This window comes from Globicephala melas, chromosome Y (assembly GCF_963455315.2).
Source record: "Globicephala melas chromosome Y, mGloMel1.2, whole genome shotgun sequence".
Lineage (NCBI taxonomy): Eukaryota > Metazoa > Chordata > Mammalia > Artiodactyla > Delphinidae > Globicephala > Globicephala melas.
In genome coordinates this window covers 2,810,721-2,831,626 of record NC_083336.1, presented here as the reverse complement: position 1 = coordinate 2,831,626, position 20,906 = coordinate 2,810,721, and the positions used below count along the sequence as shown (strand labels likewise).

The 20,906-nt window shown below is 38.6% G+C and overlaps 1 protein-coding gene across 1 annotated transcript in view; it reads right to left on the bottom strand.

Moving 5' to 3' along the window:
- The window catches only part of LOC115849998 (protein WWC3-like), a 174,421-nt gene that overhangs the window by 83,387 nt on the left and 70,128 nt on the right, over positions 1 to 20,906 (bottom strand). Inside the window, 2 exon segments of the mRNA XM_060293136.2 lie at positions 83 to 232; positions 12,220 to 12,349. Coding sequence (XP_060149119.1) covers positions 83 to 232; positions 12,220 to 12,349 — 280 coding nt within the window.

Genomic DNA, 20,906 nt, shown 5'->3' with positions numbered 1-20,906 from the left:
ATTAAACAAAACTGCTGATGGCAACACAAAAGAAGCCCTTCTCTCTCAGCACACTTGTTTCTTGTCCCTTAAGCAAGCATACCTCTCCAATGATATCCGTTTGAGATGAAGCATCACAGAACTGTTGAGGCAAATGAGAATCTACAAGTGAGCCCGAACTCTGAGAAAAATCCTGCAGAGAGTCAGTAATAAAGGAGAAATTCTTGAAACCATTGGTAAGGTTCACCAGGCTCTGTAACAGAATAAGACAAACTATTTGAAGAGAGATGTAATGCTTCCCTTCTCTTTAAAGCAGTCATTTCACTCCAATTATAGGTCTCCAACTCTCACTGGGCAGTTGACCCACCCCACTCTCCATTCTTGTTAGATTTAAAAGAAAATTTTCTCACTACTTGCACCTTTAATAAAATTTTTTATAATTTAAACCAGTGATTGACTGATTCTGATGGATTGTGACTAAAATGGTAAATAATTGTGGTACCATTTTAACTAGCTTTTAAAATCTTTGTTTCCTAAAGAAAAACAGTTATGTTAGTAAGAAAAAAATGCTAACATCCCTTGAGATCTTCATAGATAAACCACAGAGAATGTGAAAACAATTCCCATACTGTGCTCATATATGTTTTAGAGAGCTCAAATGCACCTAACACAATGCTTTCAAACTGAACCATTCTGTGGCAGTTAATGCAATCACCATGTTGTACAACCACTGCTTCTTATCTAGTTCCAAAACATTTCAACTGCCCCAAGAGGAAACTTGTAACTCTTTGAACAGGCAGTATCACTGGTTCCCTGACCTTAAGCAAATGACAATCACTTTTTTCCTCTAACGATTTACTTATTGTGAATATTTCATATAAAAAAATCATACAAAATCATACAACTTATGTCTGGCTCCTTTCATTTATAATAACATTTCTGAGATTCAAACATATAGCATGTTAACTACTTCACTCCTTTTTATGGCTGAATAATATTCCATTCTATATATAATTGAATATATATGCATTCATCGGCTGATAGGCACAAGCTATTTCTATTCTCTTTTCTACTGAAAAATAATGCTGCTATGAATATGTATGAATTCATATGAATACCTGTTTTAAACTCTTTTACATATAGATAAATTTGGCAGTGGAACTGCTGGATCATACAGTAAGTTGTACTTTTTGAAGTATTCTCAAACTGCTTTCCAGAATGGCTGCATGTTTTATAATCAACAGCAACATACAAGGGTTCGATTTCTCCATATCCTCACCAACGCTTGTTATTTGCAGTTTTTAAATTATATACCATCTTATTTTGCGGGAAATATTATTTCACTGTTCTTGGCTTTGCATTTCCTCAATGATTAATGATGCTGAGCATTTTTTCATATGCTTACTAGCCATTTGTCCATCTTCTTTCAAGAAATATCTGTTTAGGTTTTACCCCCTTTCAATTGAATTGTTTGCCTTTCTTTTGTTAGGTTTAAGAGTTTTTTTGTTCTTGTTCTGCATGCTACTTAAAAAATATATGATTTGCAAATATTTTCTCTGATTTTTGTGGATACCTTTTAACTGCTGGCATCACTTAATGCATAACACTTTATTTGAATTACAAAGTTTCTATTTTTTCTTTTATTCTCTGTGCTGTCTTGTGTTATATCCAAGAAAAGACTACCAAATCCAATGCTCTGAAGATTTTCCTCTGTGTTTTCCTCAAAGAGTTTTGTAATCTTAGCTCCTGCATTTACATCCTTCATCAATTCTGAGTTAACCTTTTTATAGTGTAAAGTAAGGCTGCAGCTTCATTCCCCTGCATGTGAATATCCAGTTTTCCAAACACCATTTGTTGAACAGAGTGTCCTTTCCAGTAATGAATAACAGTCTTGACTCCTTTGTGGAAAATCAATTGACCATATATATGAGAGCTTATATATGGGCTCTGTATTCTATTCCATTGGTCCACATGTTTGTCCTTATGCCAGTAGCACACAGTTTTACTTATTGTGGCTTTGTGCTAAGTTTTGAAATCAGGAAGTATGAGTCCTTTCACCTTGGTCTTTCTTTTGCAAAATGTTTTGGCTACCTAGGGGATCCCTTGAAATTCCATATGAAGTTGAGGACGGATTTTCTATTTCTGAAAAAGAAAACACTATTGGGGCTTTGACAGGGATTGAACTAAAACTACTGATTACCATGGATAGTATAATCCTTTGAATAATGTTAAGTCTTCAAATCCATGAGCATGGAATAACCTTCTTTTATTTATGTTTTCTTTACCGACTGTTCATCATTAGCATACAGCATTTTCCTTTGTCAGTATTCTCATTTTGTTCACACCGTTTTCTCAACTTACTGTAGTATTTTGTCCACATTTTTTGTTATGCTTTTTGATGATGTCTTACACGTGTGTTTTAAACTCTTTGTAGAGGGAGTTGAGGAAGATGGCGGAAGAGTAAGATGAAGAGATCACCATCATTCCCACAGATACATCAGAAATACATCTCTGCATACCTGGGTAGGGCAAAAGAAAAAACAGAGACAAAAGAATAGGGACGGGAACTGCACCAGTGGTAGGGAGCAATGAAGGAGGAGAGGTTTCCACACACTAGGAAGCCAACCAAGAAGCCTGTGTGCGAGCACAGGTCACTATCCACACACCCCTTCCGGGGAGCCTGTACAGCCCACCACTGCCAGGGTCCCGGGATCCAGGGACAACATCCCCAGGAGAACGCACAGCGCGCCTCAGGCTGGTGCAACGTCACACTGGCCTCTGCAGCCGCAGGCTCACCCCGTACTCCGTGCCCCTCCCTTCTCCTGGCCTGAGTGAGCCAGAGCCCCCGAATCAGTGGCTCCTTTAACCCCGTCCTGTCTGAGCGAAAAACAGATGCCCTCAGGTGACCTACATGCAGAGGTGGGGCCAAATCCAAAGCTGAGCCCCGGGAGCTGTGCAAACAAAGAAGAGAAAGGGAAATCTCTCTCAGCAGCCTCAGGAGCAGTGGATTAAAGCTCCACAATCAACTTGATATACCCTGCATCTGTGGAATACACGAATAGACAACAAATCAGCCCAAATTGAGGAGGTGGATTTGGGACTAATATATATTATTTTTTTCCCTTTTTCTCTTTTTCTGAGTGTGTATGTGTATGCTTCTGTGTGAGATTTTGTCTGTATAGCTTTGCTTTCACCATTTGTCCTAGGGTTCTGTCCATCCGTTTTTATATTTGTTTGTATTTTTACTTTTTTAAAATTTTTTTCTTAATAATTATTTTTTATTTTACTAGCTTTATTTTGCTTGATCTACTTTATTTTATTTTATCCTATTTCTTTCTTTCATTCTTTCTATTTTTTTCTGCCTTTTATTCTGAGCCATGTGAATGAAATGCTCTTGGTGCTGCAGCCAGGAGTCACTGCTGTGCCTCTGAGGTGGGAGAGCCAACTTCAGGACACTGGTCCACAAGAGACCTCCCAGTTCCCTGTGATATCAAACGGCAAAAATCTCCCACAGATCTCCATCTCAACACCAGCACCCAGCTTCACTCAACGACCAGCAAGCTACAGTGCTGGACACCCTATGCCAAGCAACTAGCAAGATAAGAAACTAACCCCACCCATTAGCAGAGAGGCTACCTAAAATCATTATAAGGCCACAGACATGCCAAAACACACCACCAGATGTGGACCTGCCCACCAGAAAGACAAGATCCAGGCTCATCCGCCAGAACACAGGCACTAGTCCCCTCCACTGGGAAGCCTACACAGCCCACTGAACCAACCTTACCACTGGGAACAGACACCAAAACAACAGGAACTATGAACTTACAGCCTGCAAAAAGGAGACCCCAAACACAGAAGATAAGCAAAATGAGAAGACAGAAAAACATGAAGGAGCAAGATAAAAACCCACCAGACCTAACAAATAAAGAGGAAATAGGCAGTCTACCTGAAAAAGAATTCAGAATAATGATAGTAAAGATGATCCAAAATCTTGGAAATAGAATAGACAAAATGCAAGAAACGTTTAACAAGGACCTAGAAGAACTAAAGATGAAACAAACAACGATGAACAACACAATAAATCAAATGAAAAATACTCTAGAAGGGATCAATGGCAGAATAACAGAGGCAGAAGAACGGATAACTGACCTGGAAGATAAAATAGTTGAAATAACTACTGCACAGCAGAATAAAGAAAAAAGAATGTAAAGAACTGAGGACAGTCTCAGAGACCTCTGGGAAACATTAAACGCACCAACATTCAAATCATAGGGGTCCCAGAAGAAAAGAGAAAAACAAAGGGACTGAGAAAATATTTAAAGAGATTATAGTTGAAAACTTCCCTAATATGGGAAAGGAAATAGTTAATCAAATCCAGGAAGCACAGAGAGTCCCATACAGGATAAATCCATGGAGAAACGTGCCAAGACACATATTAATAAAACTATCAAAAATTAAATACAAAGAAAACATATTAAAAGCAGCAAAGATGCCGCGGAACGGCTGGGCCTGTGAGCCATGGACACTGGGCCTGCACATCCGGAGCTTGTGCTCCACAACGGGAGTGGCCACAACAGTGAGAGGCCCGCGTACCACAAAAAAAACAAAACAAAAAACACACAAACAAACAAAAAGCAGCAAGGGAAAAACAACAAATAACATACAAGGGAATTCCCATAAGGTTAACAGCTGATCTTTCAGGAGAAACTCTGCAAGCCAGAAGGAACTGGCAGGACATATTTAAAGTGATGGAGGAGATAAACCTGCAACCAAGATTACTCTACCCAGCAAGGATCTCATTCATATTTGATGGAGAAATTAAAACCTTTCCAGACAAGGAAAAGCGGAGAGAGTTCTGCATGACCAAACCAGTTTTACAACACATGCCAAAGGAACTTCTCTAGGCAAGAAACACAAGAGAAGAACAACACCTACCATAACAAACCCAAAACAATTAACAAAATGGGAATAGGAACATACATATCGATAACTACCTTAAATGTAAATGGATTAAATGCTCCCACCAAAACACTCAGACTGGCCGAATGGATACAAAAACAAGGCCCATATATATACTGTCTACAAGAGACCCACTTCAAACCTACAGACACAACAGACTGAAAGTGAGGGGATGGAAAAGATATTCCGTGCAAATGGAACTCAAAACAAAGCTGGAGTAGCAATTCTCATATCAGACAAAATAGACTTTAAAATAAAGACTATTAGAAGAGACAAAGAAGGACACTACATAATGATCAAGGGATCGATCCAAGAAGTAGATATAAAATTGTAAATATTTATGCACCCAACACAGGAGCACCTCAATACATAAGGCAAATACTAACAGCCATAAAAGGGGAAATCGACAGTAACACAGTCATAGTAGTGGACTTTTAACACCCCACTTTCACCAATGGACAGATCATCCAAAATGAAAATAAATAAGAAAACACAAGCTTTAAATGATACATTAAACAAGATGGAATAATCGATATTTATAGGACATTCCATCCAAAAACAACAGAATACATATTTTTCTCAAGTGTTCATGGAACATTCTCCATGATAAATCATATTTTGGGTCCGAAATAAAGCCTTGGTAAATTTAAGAAAACTGAAATCATACCAAGTATCTTTTCCGACCACAACGCTATGAGACTAGACATCAATTACAGGAAAAGATCTGTAAAAAATTTAAACACATGGAGGCAAAACAATACACTACTTAATAACAAACTGATCACTGAAGAAATCAAAGAGGAAATCAAAAAATACCTAGAATCAAATGACAATGGAGACAAGATGACCCAAAACCTATGGGATGCAGCAAAAGCAGTTCTAAGAGGGAAGTTTATAGCAATACATCCTACCTTAAGAAACAGGAAACATCTCAAATAAACAGCCCATCCTTGCACCTAAAGTAATTAGAAAAAGAAGAACAAAAAAAACCCAAAGTTAGCAGAAGGAAAGAAATCATAAAGACCAGATCAGAAATAAATGAAAAAGAAATGAAGGAAACGATAGCAAATATCAATAAAACTAAGAGATGGTTCTTTGAGAAGATACACAAAATTGATAAACCATTAGCCACACTCAACAAGAAAAAAAGGGAGAAGACTCAAATCAATAGAATTAGAAATGAAAAAGGAGAAGTAACAACTGACACTGCACAAATACAAAAGATCATGAGAGACTACTACAAGCAACTCTATGCCAATAAAATGGACAACCTGGAAGAAGTGGACAAATTCTTAGAAATGCACAACCTGCCAAGACTGAATCAGGAAGAAATAGAAAATATGAACAGACCAATCACAAGCACTGAAATTGAAACTGTGATTAAAAATCACAGTTGATAGAATCTTCCAACAAACAAAAGCCCAGGACCAGATGGCTTCACAGAAGAATAGTGTCAAATATTTAGAGAAGAGTTAACACTTATCCATCTCAAACTCTTCCAAAATATAGCAGAGGGAGGAACACTCCAAAACTCATCCTACGAGACCACCATCACCCTGATACCAAAACCAGACAAAGATGTCACAAAGAAAGAAAAGTACAGGCCAATTTCACTGATGAAATAGATGCAAAAACCCTCAACAAAATACTAGCAAACAGAATCCAACAGCACATTAAAAGGATCATACACCGTGATCAAGTGGGGTTTAATCCAGTAATACAAGGATTCTTCAGTATATGCAAATCAATCAACGTTATACACCATATTAACAAATTGAAGGAGGCAAACCATATGATCATCTCAATAGATGCAGAGAAAGCTTTCAACAAAATTCAACACCCATTTAGATAAACACCCTGCAGAAAGTAGGCATAGAGGGAACTTTCCTCAAAATAATAAAGGCCATATATGACAAACCCACAGCCAACATCATCCTCAATGGTGAAAAACTGAAACCATTTCCAATAAGATCAGGAACAAGACATGGTTGCCCACTCTCACTACTCTTATTCCACATAGTTTTGGAAGTTTTAGACACAGCAATCAGAGAAGAAAAAGAAATAAAAGGAATCCAAATGGAATAGAAGTAAAGCTGCCACTGCTTGCAGATGACATGATATTCTACATACAGAATACTAAACATGCTACCAGAAAACTATTAGAGCTAATCACTGAATTTGGTAAAGTAGCAGGATACGTATCAATGCACAGAAATACCTGGCATTCCTACACACTAATGATGAAAAATCTGAAAGTGAAATTAAGAAAACACTCCTATTTACCACTGCAACAAAAAGAATAAAATATCTAGGAATAAACCTACCTAGGGTGACAAAAGACCTGTATGCAGAAAATTATAAGACACTGATGAAAGAACTTAAAGATGATACAAATAGATGGAGAGATATACCATGTTCTTGGATTGGAAGAATAAACATTGTGAAAATGACTCTACTACCCAAAGCAATCTACAGATTCAATGCAATCCCTATCAAACTACCACTGGCATTTTTCATAACTAGAACAAAAATTTCACAATTTGTATGTAAACACAAAAGTCCCCGAATAGCCAAAGCTATCTTGAGAATAAAAAACGGAGCGGTAGGAATCAGGCTCCCTGACTTCAGACTATACTACAAAGCTACAGTAATCAAAACAGTATGGTACTGGCACAAAAACAGAAATATAGATCAATGGAACAGGATAGAAAGCCCAGAGATAGAACCACTCACATATGGTCACCTTATCTTTGATAAAGGAGCCAAGAATATACAGTGGAGAAATGGCAGCCTCTTCAATAAGGGGTGCTGGGAAAACTGGACAGGTACATGTAAAAGTATTAAATTAGAACACTCCCTAACACCATACACAAAAATAAACTCAAAATGGATTGAAGACCTACATGTAAGGCCAGTCACTAACAAACTGTTAGAGACAAAACATAGACAGCACACTGTATGACATTAATCACAGCAAGATCATTTTTGACCCACCTCCTAAAGAAATGGAAAGAAAAACAAAAATAAACAAATGAAACCTAATGAAACTTCAAAGCTTTTGCACAGCAAAGGAAATAAAGAAGACCAAAAGACCACCATCAGAATGGGAGAAAATATCTGCAAATGAAGCAACTGGCAAAGGATTAATCTCCAAGATTTACAAGCAGCACATGCAGCTCAATAACAAAAAAACAAACAACCCAATCCAAAATTGGGCAGAACACCTAAATAGATATTTCTGCAAAGAAGATATACATATTGCCAACAAACACTTGAAAGAATGTTCAACATCATTAATCATTACATAAATGCAAATCAAAACTACAATGAGATATCATCTCACCAGTCAGAATGGCCATCATCAAAAAAATCTAGAAACAATAAATGCTGGAGAGGGTGTGGAGAAAAGGGAACACTCGTGCACTGTTGGTGGGTATGTAAATTGATACAGCCACTATGGAGAACAGTATGGAGGTTCCGTAAAAAACTAAAAATAGAACTACCATACAACCCAGCAATCCCACTACTGGGCATATACCCTGAGAAAACCATAATTCAAAAACAGTCATATACCAAAATGTCCGTTGCAGTTCTATTTACAATAGCCAGGACATGGAAGCAACCTAAATGTCCATCATTGGATGAATGGATAAAGAAGATGTGGCACATATATGCAATGGAATATTAGCCATAAAATGAAATGAAATTGAGATATTTGTAGTGAGGTGGATGGACCTAGAATCTGTCATACAGAGTGAAGTAAATCAGAAAGAGAAAAACAAATACTGTATGCTAACACACATAAATGCAATCTAAAAAAAAAAAAGATCATGAAGAACCTAGGGGTAAGACGGGAATAAAGGCACAGACCTACTAGAGAATGGACTTGAGGATATGGGGAGGGGAAAGGGTAAGCTGTGACAAAGGGAGAGAGTGGCATGGACATATATACACTACCGTACGTAAAACAGATAGCTAGTGGGAAGCAGCTGCATAGCACAGGGAGATCAGCTTGTTGTTTTGTGACCACCTAGAGGGGTGGGATAGGGAGGGTGGGACGGAGGGAGACATGATAGAGAAGAGATATGGGAACATATGTATATGTATAACCGAATCACTTTGTTATAAAGCAGAAACTAACACACCAGTGTAAAGTAATTATACTCCAATAAAGATGCTAAAAATAAATAAAGTCTTTGTAGAATATGTTTGATATCTGGGATTCTTACAGGTAATTTCTATCAATTAATTTCCTCCCTTGAATGAACCATGTTTTCCTGGTTTTTTTTTTTTTATGCCATGTGATTTTCTCTTGAAAACTGAACATTTAACTTTATAATGTGGTAATTCTTAAAATCAAGTACTCCCTCTTCCCCATGGTACTTTTTTTTTTTTTGGAAAGTTACAAAAGTCCGTTTGTTTTTACAAACTATATTTGCAAAGACTATTTCTAATTATGTGTGATCACCAAAGTCTGGTTCCTTTATCTAATGTTTCGCTAATGTTTGATAGTGACTTCGTTGAATGCCAGGAGCTGCAAAAACAAAAGTAAACCACCTCTCTATCTTTGTAGACTGGCTCTGTTTTCAGGCATTCCTCTACCATTTAGCTATACTTAGCTTATACTCTGAGTCTAAGAGAGCAGCACAAGCTCTAAAGCTCTTCTGAGGACTTTTCTGAGTATGTCTTTTACCTTTGCATACCCATAGCTTTCTAAATTCCTCCTCATATATAACTGCTTTAGATGTCCTAGTTTACCAGAGTCTCATCCCAACTTCTTCTCAGGTCCTTAAATAGTCTACTGTATGACTCCACTCATAAGCTCTCATCCAAGGTAAGTCCATGCTTACAGTCAGCCGTGTAACTTTTAGAGTAGTGACTGATGTTTTTCTCATGCAGGTTCCAAGTTATACAAAATGAACACCTCGCGTCAGATTTTAAGGTAATCCCAAAATAGGTTTGAACAGGTATACACATTAATTTCTACATAAGGTCTGCTGTGATCCCTCCAGTTCAAGGCAGGGAGCTAGATCACCATTTCCTCAAGACCTAGATAGTGCTGCATTGGTAATAGAATGGGGCAAGGGCAAGGGATGGGGTATCAAGTAAAAATGCCATGAAATTTCACAGTGTTTTGAACATAGATTTTTCTTGATTGTAAATTTGTGTGGTTCCTATAAGCCTCTGTCTGTTTTGCAGAATGCCCACAAAGTTGGATCAGTGTTTCATTTTTTTTTCTTTTTTTTCTTTTTCCAAGGGCTTGGGACTTCTGAATCTTCCATGTCACCTCTACTATGTGTTTCTACAACCTAATATTTTCCACCCTAATTGTACAGAGTTAAAATTAATATACATGCTAGTTTGCCAAAAAACACAGAAATTTTGGCAAACAGAACCTCTCAATATAAAAATTAAACAGATTTCAAATTTTCTACACTGATTTTACATTTCTAAACATACTCCTCTTCCACAGTTCTTACTACAAACTCAAGAACCAGAATACCTTGGTGCAATATAACTTGTATATGTGGTTGTAAACAAAAGTTTCTTAGAAGGGGTCAGTTTTTAGCATAAGAAAGCTAAAATAATTTATTTGATTTTAAAATAACATTTGATTTTAGTGCAATATAACTTGTATACGTAGTTGTAAACATAAGTTTCTTAGAAGGTGTCAGTTTTTAGTATAAGAAAGCTAAAATAACTTATTTGATTTTAGTGAAAGAGGGTGTTGCTCTTGCCTCTTCCTGGAGGTTCCCATAGATTGTGAAGGTATGGACATCTCAGAGAAAATTCTGAGGCCTGAAACTCCTTCCATAAACTCTCTATCCTTTCTCAAGCAACACAAGTGGATGATTTATCCACTGCTATGCACTGTAGCCTCAGAGGGGCCAGAGCAGGGAAACCAGCTTCAACCTGGGCCAAAGCCTCCATATATATACTATCAAACACCACTGCGTTCACTCTGAGGTTTTGGCTAGGCTTAGATGGGTAATGCATGCAGAACATCTTGTCCAATTCTGCACACACAGAAGGTTCACTAATGGTAGCTAGTCTTGTTACCATTGTTCACAGCAAAACTAAGAATACATCATTTACCTACCATGACCTGGAAAGTCATTTACAAATACAGATTTGTGGGCCCCAACTACATCATTCTAATTCACTAGAATAGGTTAGGGCCCAACAATGTGCATTTTAACCACCATTTAGGAAACTCTACTTAATTCACTGCAGCCTTGACTTTAGGAAGCACTGGTATACATTAAAATTATATATATGCATCTGTCTTATTTTGCCTCTATGTTTGATATTTACTTTATATATCCCTGTATGTCTTATACTGTGCAGAATCTACATAAATGTGTATAACATAGTACCTGCCCACTTGGCGGATTGAGTACATGAAGAAAAACTGAAAAGAAATTTAAAAAAACTATAACTAAAATGAGACCATAGGGATCTCCCTGGTGGTCCAGTGGTTAAGACTCCGCCCTTCCACTGCAGGGTACAGAGGTTCAATCCCTGGTCAGGGAACTAATATTCCACAAGCCACGTGCTACAGCCAGAAAAAAAAGAAGTAAAAACGAGAGAACGTAAAAGGAAAAACTGAATGCATTACAGCATCAAGCAAAAAGACCATCATATATCCACCTGCAAAAGCACATCTTTTTCTAAAAATAACAGAAGCTACAGGAGTTAAGGGGCCAAAAAGATAGTAATAACAATAAAGCAAAATAAAACTAACGATCTCAGATATATAATTTTTCAACATCCACATTATGGAATACTGTGCAGTTATAACTAAAGAATAAAGAGGTATTTGTGTATTTATTTGCAAAAGTACAGGATAGTATTATTATATGAGTAAGACAGCAAGATCAAACTGTATGTACATAATTAGCTTTTGCATGAAGGCTATTTTTGTCTTTATAAACACTAGAAGAGTACACAAGAAACCATTAAAAGCAGTTATGGGCTATGAAAGAACATGGTGATTCCAAGACCTCTTATTGTATACCTTTTGAATTGTTTTGATTATTGAACAACATGAACATTCCCAATTTTTAAAAAAAACTTTTAAACATAAATTACATATACATAACAAGTAATAAACCTATTAAAATGCATGTGTGTATAGATACACGGACATATATAGATGAGAAAGGGAGGATACATATGTATGTATGTGAATATATACAGAGAGGAAAGGAAGACAGACAAGCAGGCAGGCAGACGGAAGGACAGATGTGGGTTCTGAAGAGCACCGGGGCCTCTTACGTGCATCAGGTCCCGTCTTTCCTTCTCGCCTGTACAAATGGTTTTTTTGATGGTCCTGAGCTCGCTCATTATAGCCTGTGCCTCATCCAGTTTGTAGTTGGTGTGAGCACTTGACATCTTTCCATCAATCCTGGTTCAAAAAGAAATATGTGAGATTATAACATTCCATTAAATAATAGTAACAGTAACCCCAAAAGTTACACACACAAAAAAACAGACAGCAAGAAAAAAAAAACCCTTCTTTCTTTCTGGTACATAAAAATAAATAAACGTTAAGTGAGATCTATGTGCAGGGAGAATATATGGGTAAAGCTAAAAACAGTAAAGTATCAGTAACAGTGCTTTGTGCAAAGTTGAAAATTTCTACATTTCTTCTACATATCTCTTTTATTTCATTCTGGTTCCAATTTATTACTCTTTCCTAGCCATCTCCTAAATTCTTTCCTTCAATTCAAATACATATAAAAGGAACTTTTTCTCCTCCTTCCTTTCTTTTCTTTCTTCTTTCCTTATATCTACCCACCCACAAATCACAAACTAATATACTTCCTTCCTTATTTCCTTTCATTTCTTCTTGTTCCTTCCTCCTGCCTTCACTCCCTTCCATCCATCTATTCATACATTCTTCCAGCCAATCCCTGTGTGCAGCAAGGGTGGTAGAAGCAGAGCACTGAAGAAGACAAGGCTTGGCTCCACCCTTGAAAGAGTATGCAGTTTTCTGTAGCCAGAGAGAGAACGAACTCCTTCTCTGGAAAGTCACCAGATACACGATGACACAGATTCTAGCTCTAAACTGTTTCCCCCATGTTACCCAAAAATCCAGATGCTTAACGGCCAGCCCAAACGCCCTTCTGTTCCACTCACAAGAGCATCCTGGCATGCTGGTGAGTACAAGTGACACTCCAGCTCTACAGTGGGACCCTGGGCAAGACACTTAACCTCTTTAAACCTCAGTTTCCTCATGCCTCAGATGAGGACACTAAAACTGTCCCTCCCACTTAATGAGAAATGTAAGGAAAGGGCTTACTTGGCAGAGACCTGGCGTATAATGTCTGCACTGATTATTATTATCAGGATAATGCTCAGTCTACTTACTCATGGGAGAAAAAGTAAAAAATGCACCAACTCCGGTACTTTATTATCATTAACAAATTCCTGGCCACAAATGTCACAACTCACAGCAAAACTCAGCACCAGAGCTGATCTGAGCTATCAGCACCACTGGAATGAGAGAACAAGCAGGAAATCATTCTCTCCCTTCGGAATAGGGCTTCAGGGCTCAACAGCACTGCTATGATTGCCATCAACAAACAAAATATTTATGAAAACTGGGCCAAGTGCTCTCCCTTGGAGAGTGGATACAGATGCACTGGGGGACCCCACACATTGAATGGTGACACCTCTACATCCCAACAAGGTCTGGCCTCATGGGCACTTCCATAATGGATCAGTTACAGAGATGTATGTTCCTCATATACACATTGCTTTGAATGTTCCTATAAAGCATAAAGCTTTACTTATACATTTTTAGAGAAAGGTACATATATTTTTTAACTACAGAGTGTTTCATGAAGAAAGTTAAAATAAGTGAACAAAAACTAAAACTTGGACTACAGGCAAATTTTCTTTCTTTTTTCTCTGCTCTCATTAAACCCCTACTTCAGCTCTTTCATGCAACAGTTCATCCAAACCATTGAGGGGGTAAGCTTTAACCCTATATCACCTTTGAGTCACTGTCAGATTCAGTGATAAAATATAAAAAGTTCCTCTTGGTGGCTATTAAAAACTGGGAGCCAAAAACAAGGACGGCAGCAGTAGGCATATTAGCTTTTTATACATTCTTTTATGTCATCCCTCAAAACCAGCCCCACCTTTACCAAAATCACTGGCTTTCTCCCTCACTGCTAAGTGCCTTAAGCAGACTTATAAGTCACAAGTGACATGCATAAACGGTCCATCTCATACATTCTTACCAGTACAAACTCACAAAAAATCAGTGTAATTCACTACAATTTTACACAGGAGGCATTATGTGGTTGTACAATGTGATGACACCAGAAGTCAGGAGATGACTCTTGGTCCAAGATCTCTTGCAAGTTAACTGTGTCATCTTGAGAAGTTTCTGAACTCCCAGAAGCCTTGGTGACTTCATGAGGATGCCAAGTCTGCAATGGGATTCCCAAACCCAGCTGATCATCAGGACTATCTGGATCCCTACTGAACTTCACTCTCTAGAGGTAGAAGTTCATACATTTGTTCATACATTAATCAGGTCCCAGAACAACCAAGTTGGAGGAGTCTCTTCTTACAATGATTACTTTTAGCTGGCGGATGTTACTTATAATTAGACTGACCTCCATGCTCTCAGTACAGTTTTAAATATGCAGGGAATTGACACTAGAAAGAGAGAGCCATTATTCCAGGACTAAGATACATCAGAAATACAGATGATGTTCTCCTCCATGTCCAGTTCAGAGCTCAGACTCAGAGTGAGGTCCCTCGAACAGGGCTGTTCATCCACAGACTGCAGAAACACCAGGACATACATCGTAGGAAAACATAAAACAGAATGAAAGCCCAGGGCTTCCCTGGTGGTGCAGTGGTTAAGAATCCGCCTGCCAATGCAGGGGACATGGGTGCGATCCCTAGCCCGGGAGGATCCCACATGCCACGGAGCAACTAAGCATGTGTGCCACAACTACTGAAGCCCGTGCACCTAGAGCCCATGAGCCACAACTACTGAGCCCACGTGCCACAACTACTGAAGCCCGCACACCTAGAGCCCATGCTCCCCAACAAGAGAAGCCACCACAATGAGAAGCCAGTGCACCACAATGAAGAGTAGCCCCCGCTCACCACAACTAGAGAAAGCCTGCACACAGCAACGAAGACCCAACACAGCCAAAAATTTAAAAAAACAAACAAACAAAAACAAAAAAAAAGAAGAAAAGCCCACACAGTTTTCCACTGTAGGCACTCTATGGAGAACCAAGATTCTCTAACACAAGGCAGAAATAAAAGACCATCATTCTCACAGGACTGCATCTACCAAGGACGTGGCCCAACTTTTCTTTAGGAAAAAATGAAAATTACTTACATGGTAATGTATTCTTTCATTCATCCTGTGAAAAGGATGTATATCATACATTTATGTATATATTTACATTTTAATTTCATCACTCAAATGAAATCTGTAGACTTTCAAACAAAAACCCAAGGCCAGAAAAGTGTGATTTCCCTGTAAGAGTCAATGCCACTGCTAACCAGGTCTACTGGCTCCTCCAGAATGAAAAATACAGCAAATGAATTGTCACTTGACACTGACACCCATATAGAGAAATGAAATTCTACTGCATTGAACAAAGTGGTTTCAATTGCTTGAAAGTCAATGGTAATCAAATAGTCATAGAGTATAAACACACAACCACTGTTAAGGCCGCGACGTAAGATGCTAACCACATCAGCTTCAGCTTCGTACTTAGGTGTTGTGACTTCCTTACAGATTTTAGCAGCTGCAGAGTCTAAGTGCAGCTATCAGTAAAGCCAGGCACTGCACCAGCTGCCTGTCAAGGCACCAGCATCTACAATGGGAATGGCCGCTACCAGGGATCCCACAACCCTGGCTACCACTGCCTCTGAACACCTATACACTACCAAGTCATTGGAGCAGACTTGTGTGCATTGGGGCAGCCTCTGGAGCAGACCCCTGTGGTGGCCCACACACAAAGATGGGGCTGAAACCATAGCTGAGACCCAAGGGCCAGGTAACTAAGGACAGTGAGGTCCACCACACTACACCTACCTAGGGGTCTTGGAGGATCTCCTGGGGAGGCAAAGATCGACTATAGCTCACTGTGAGGGCAAGGACACTGGTAGCAAACACCCCAGGGAATACTGATTAGAGTGAGCTCTCCCAGAGGTCCACATTTCAGCACCAAAAACCAGGCTCATGCAGCAACTTGCCCGCTCCAGTGCTGGAAAGCTTCAGGCCAAACAACCACCAAAACTGGAACACAGCTCCACCAATTAGCAGACTAAAGACATACTGCGCTCACAGCCACCTCAAAGCACACCCCTTCACAAGGCCCTGCCCATCAGAGGGACAAGACCCAGCACCAACCTCCCGAGGGCAGACACCAGTCCTTCCCGCCAGGAAGCCTGCACAGACTCCTGGACCAACCTGACCCATCAGGGGGCAGAAACAAGAGCAAGAGTAACCACAATCCTGTAGCCTGTGGAAAGAAGACCACAAACACAGGATGTGAGACAAAGTGAGATGGCACAGAAATATGCTGAAAACAAAGAAAGAAAATAAAACCCCACAATAACAACTAAATGAAGAGAAGATAGGCAATTCACCTGAAAAAGAATTTAGAGTAATGATAGTAAAGATGATGCGAAATCACAGAAAAAGATTGGAGGCACAGAGTGAGAAGATACCAGATATGTTGAACAACGAGCTAGAAGAGTTAAAGAACAAACAGAGATGAACGCAATAACTGAAATGAAAAATACACTGGAAAGAATCAATAGCAGAATAACTGAGACAGAAGAAGAAATAAGTAAACTGGAAGACAGAATGCTGGAAATCACTACCACAGAACAGAATAAAGAAAAAAGAATGAAAAGAAATGAGGAAAGTCTCAGCGACCTCTGGGACAATATTAAAAGCACCAACATTTGCATTATAGCAGTCCCAGAAGAAGAAGAGAAGAAAGGAAAGGGCTGGAGAAAATATTTGAAGATATTACAGCCAAAAACTTCCCTAACATGACAAAGGAAACACTCACACAAGTCCAGGAATCACGGAGAGCCCCATACAGGATGAACCCAAGGAGGAACATGGCAAGACACATATTAATCAAAGTGATAAAAATAAAAGAAAAAATGTTAAAAGGAACACAAAACATACAAGGGAATCCCCATAAGGTTATCAGCTGATTATTCAGCAGAAACTCTGCAGGCCAGAAGGGAGTAGCACGATATATTTCAAGTGATAAAAGGGAAAAACTTACAACCAAGAATACTCTACTCTGCAAGGTTTTCATTCAAATTTGATGGCGAAATCAAAAGCTTTACAGACAAGCAAAAGCTAACAGAATTCACCACCACTAAACCAGTTTACAACAAACGCTAAAGGAACTCTTCTAGGTGGGAAAGAGACCAGCAAATTTAAAACAGCCTTGTACATATACAGACTGCTGTATCAAAACCTCATGGGTTGTAATGAGGTGGATAGACCTAGAGTCTGTCATACAGAGTGAAGTCAGAAAGAGAAAAACAAATGCTGTATGCTAATGAGCACATAAAGAATCTAAAAAAATGGTACTGATGAACTGAGTGACAGGACAGGAATAAAGACACTGATGTAGAGAATGTACCTGAAGACATGGGGAGGAAGGGGAAGCTGGGATGAAGCGACAGAGTAACACTGACACATATACACTACCAAATGTAAAATGGATAGCTAGTGGGAAGCTGCTGCATAGCAAAGGTAGATCAACTTGATGCTCTGTGACCACCTACAGGGATGAGAGGGATGCTCAAGAGGGAGGGGATATAGGGATATAAGTATACATATAGTGGATTCACTTTGCTGTATAGCACAAACTAACATAAGATTGTAAAGCAATTACACTCCAATAAAGATATTAAAAAAATAAACCTCATGGGCACAGCAAATGCAAAAACAACAGATACACAAACACAAAACAAACAGCAACCCTAACACAACACTAAAGATGATCATCAAATGACAAAGGAACAAAAGAGGAAGGAAAGGGAAAAAACCTACAAAAACAAACCCCAAACAATTAAGAAACTGATAACAGCAACATACATATCCATAATTACCTTAAGTGTAAATGGACTAAATGTTCCAACCAAAAGACACAGACTGGCTGAATGGATACAAAACAAGATCCATATATATGCTGTCTACAAGAGACTCACTTCAGACCTAGGGACACATACAGACTGAAAGTGAGGCAATGGAAAAAGATATCCAATGCAAATGGAAATCAAAAGAAACCTGGAGTAGCAATACACATATCAGACAAAATAGACTTTAAAATAAAGACTGTTAACAGACAAGGAAGGACATTACATAACAATCAAGGGATAGATCCAAGAAGAAAATATAACAGTTATAAATATATGTGCACCCAACATACGAGCATCTCAATACATAAGGCAAATGATATCAGCCATAAAAGGGGATATCAGCCATAAAAGGGGAAATCAGCAGCAGTGCAAAAATAATGGAGAACATTAAAACCTCACTTACACCAATGGAGAGATCATCCAAACAGAAAATAAAGCAGGAAAAACAAGCTTTAAATGACACAATACTCTAGATAGATTTAATTGATGTTTATAGGATATTCCATCTGAAAGCAGCAGAATACGCTTTCTTCTGAAGTGCACATGGAACATTCTCCAGGAATGATCACATCTTGGGCCACAAATAAAGCCTTGAAAAATTTAAGAAAACTGAAATTTTATCAAGTATCTTTTCCAACCACAATTCCATGAGATTAGGAATCAATTACAGGAAAAAAAAACTATAAAAACACAAACACATGGAGGCTAATAACGAAAACACTACTAAATAACCAAGAGATCACTGAAGAAATCAAAGAGGAAATCAAAATACACAGAAACAAATGACAATAAAATCACAACAACCGAAAACCTATAGGATGCAGCAAAAGCAGTTCTAAGAGGGAAGTTTATAACAATACAATCTTACCTCAGGAAAACAGAAAAATCTCAAAGAAACAACCTAACTTTATACCTGAAGCAACCAGAGAAAAAACAAACAAAACTCAAAATCAGTAGAAGGAAAGAAATCATAAAAATCAGAGTAGAAATAAAAACAAAGAAAACAACAGCAAAAATCAATTAGACTACAAGCTACTTATTTTAGAAGATAAATGAATTTGATAAGCCTTTAGCCAGACTCATCAAGAAAACAAACGAGAGGACTCAAATCCATAAAATTAGAAACAAAAAAGCAGAAGTTACAGTGGACACCAAAGAAATACGAAGGATCCTCAGAGACTACTATGAGCAACCATACACCAGTAAAATGGAGAACCTAGAAGAAATCCACAAATTCTTAGAGAGGTACAACCTTCCAAAAATGAACCAGGAAAAAACAGAAAATATGAACAGACCAATCACAAGTACTGAAATTGAAACTGTGAATAAAAAACTTCCAACAAGGGCCTCCCTGGTGGCGCAGTGGTTGAGAGTCCGCCTGCCGATGCAGGGGACGCAGGTTCGTGCCCTGGTCCAGGAAGATCCCACATGCTGCACAGCGGCTAGGCCAGTGAGCCATGGCCGCTGAGCCTGCGTGTCCAGAGCCCGTGCTCTGCAATGGGAGAGGCCACGACAGTGAGAGGCCCCCATACAGCAAAAAAAAACCTTCCAACAAAAAAAAATCCAGTACCAGAAGGCTTCACAGGCAAATTTTACCAAACATTCAGACAAGAGTTACCCATCTGAAATTCTTCCAGACCAGTTCCTCTCATCAGGAAGCTTGCACAAGCCTCTTAGATAGCCTCATCCACAGAGGGCAGACAGCAGAAGCAAGAAGAACTACAATCTTGCAGCCTGTGGGAGGAAAAGCACATTCACAGAAAGACAGACAAAGTGAAAAGGCAGAGGACTATGTACCAGATGAAGGAACAAGACAAAATCCCAGTAAAACAACTAAATGAAGTGGAGATAGGCAACCTTCAATAAAAAGAATTCAGAATAATGATAGTGAAGATTATCCAGAACCTCGGAAAAGAATGGAGGCAAAGATCGAGAAGATGCAAACAATGTTTAACAAAGACCTAGAAGAATTAAAAAACAAACAAACACTGATGAAAAATACAATAACTGAAATGAAGAATACACTAGAAGGAATCAATAGCAGAATAACTGAGGCAGAAGAACAGATAAACGACCTGGAAGACAGAATGGTGGAATTCACTGCCATGGAACAAAGTAAAGAAAAAAGAATGAAAAGAAATGAAGACAGCCTAAGAGATCTCTAGACAACATTAAATGCACCCGGATCCACATTATAGGGGTCCCAAAAGGAGAAGAGAGAGAGAAAGGATACAAGAAAATATTTGAAGAGATTATAGTTGAAAACTTCCCTAACATGCGAAAGGAAACAGCCACCTAAGTCAGGGAGCACAGAGAGTCCCAGGCAGGACAAACCCAAGGGGAAACACACTGAGACACATAGTAATAAATTCACAAAAATTAAAAACAAAGAAAAATTATTAAAAGCAACGAGGGAAAAATGATAAATAACATACAAGGGAACTCCCATAAGGTAAACAGCTGATTTTTCAGCAGAAACTCTACAAGCCAGAAGGGGTGGCACAACATATTTACAGTGATGAAATGGAAGAACCTACAACCAAGATTACCCTACCTGGCAAGGATGTCATTCAGACTTGACGGAGAAATTAAAAACTTTACGGACAAGCAAAAGCTAAGAGAATTCAGTGCCACCAAACCAGCTTTACAACGAATGATAAAGGAACTTCTCTAGGCAAGAAACACAAGAGAAGGAAAAGACCTACAATAACAAACCCAAAACAGTTAAGAAAGTGGTAATAGGAACACACATATTGATAATTACCTTAAATGTAAATGGATCAAATGCTCCAACCAAAAGACAC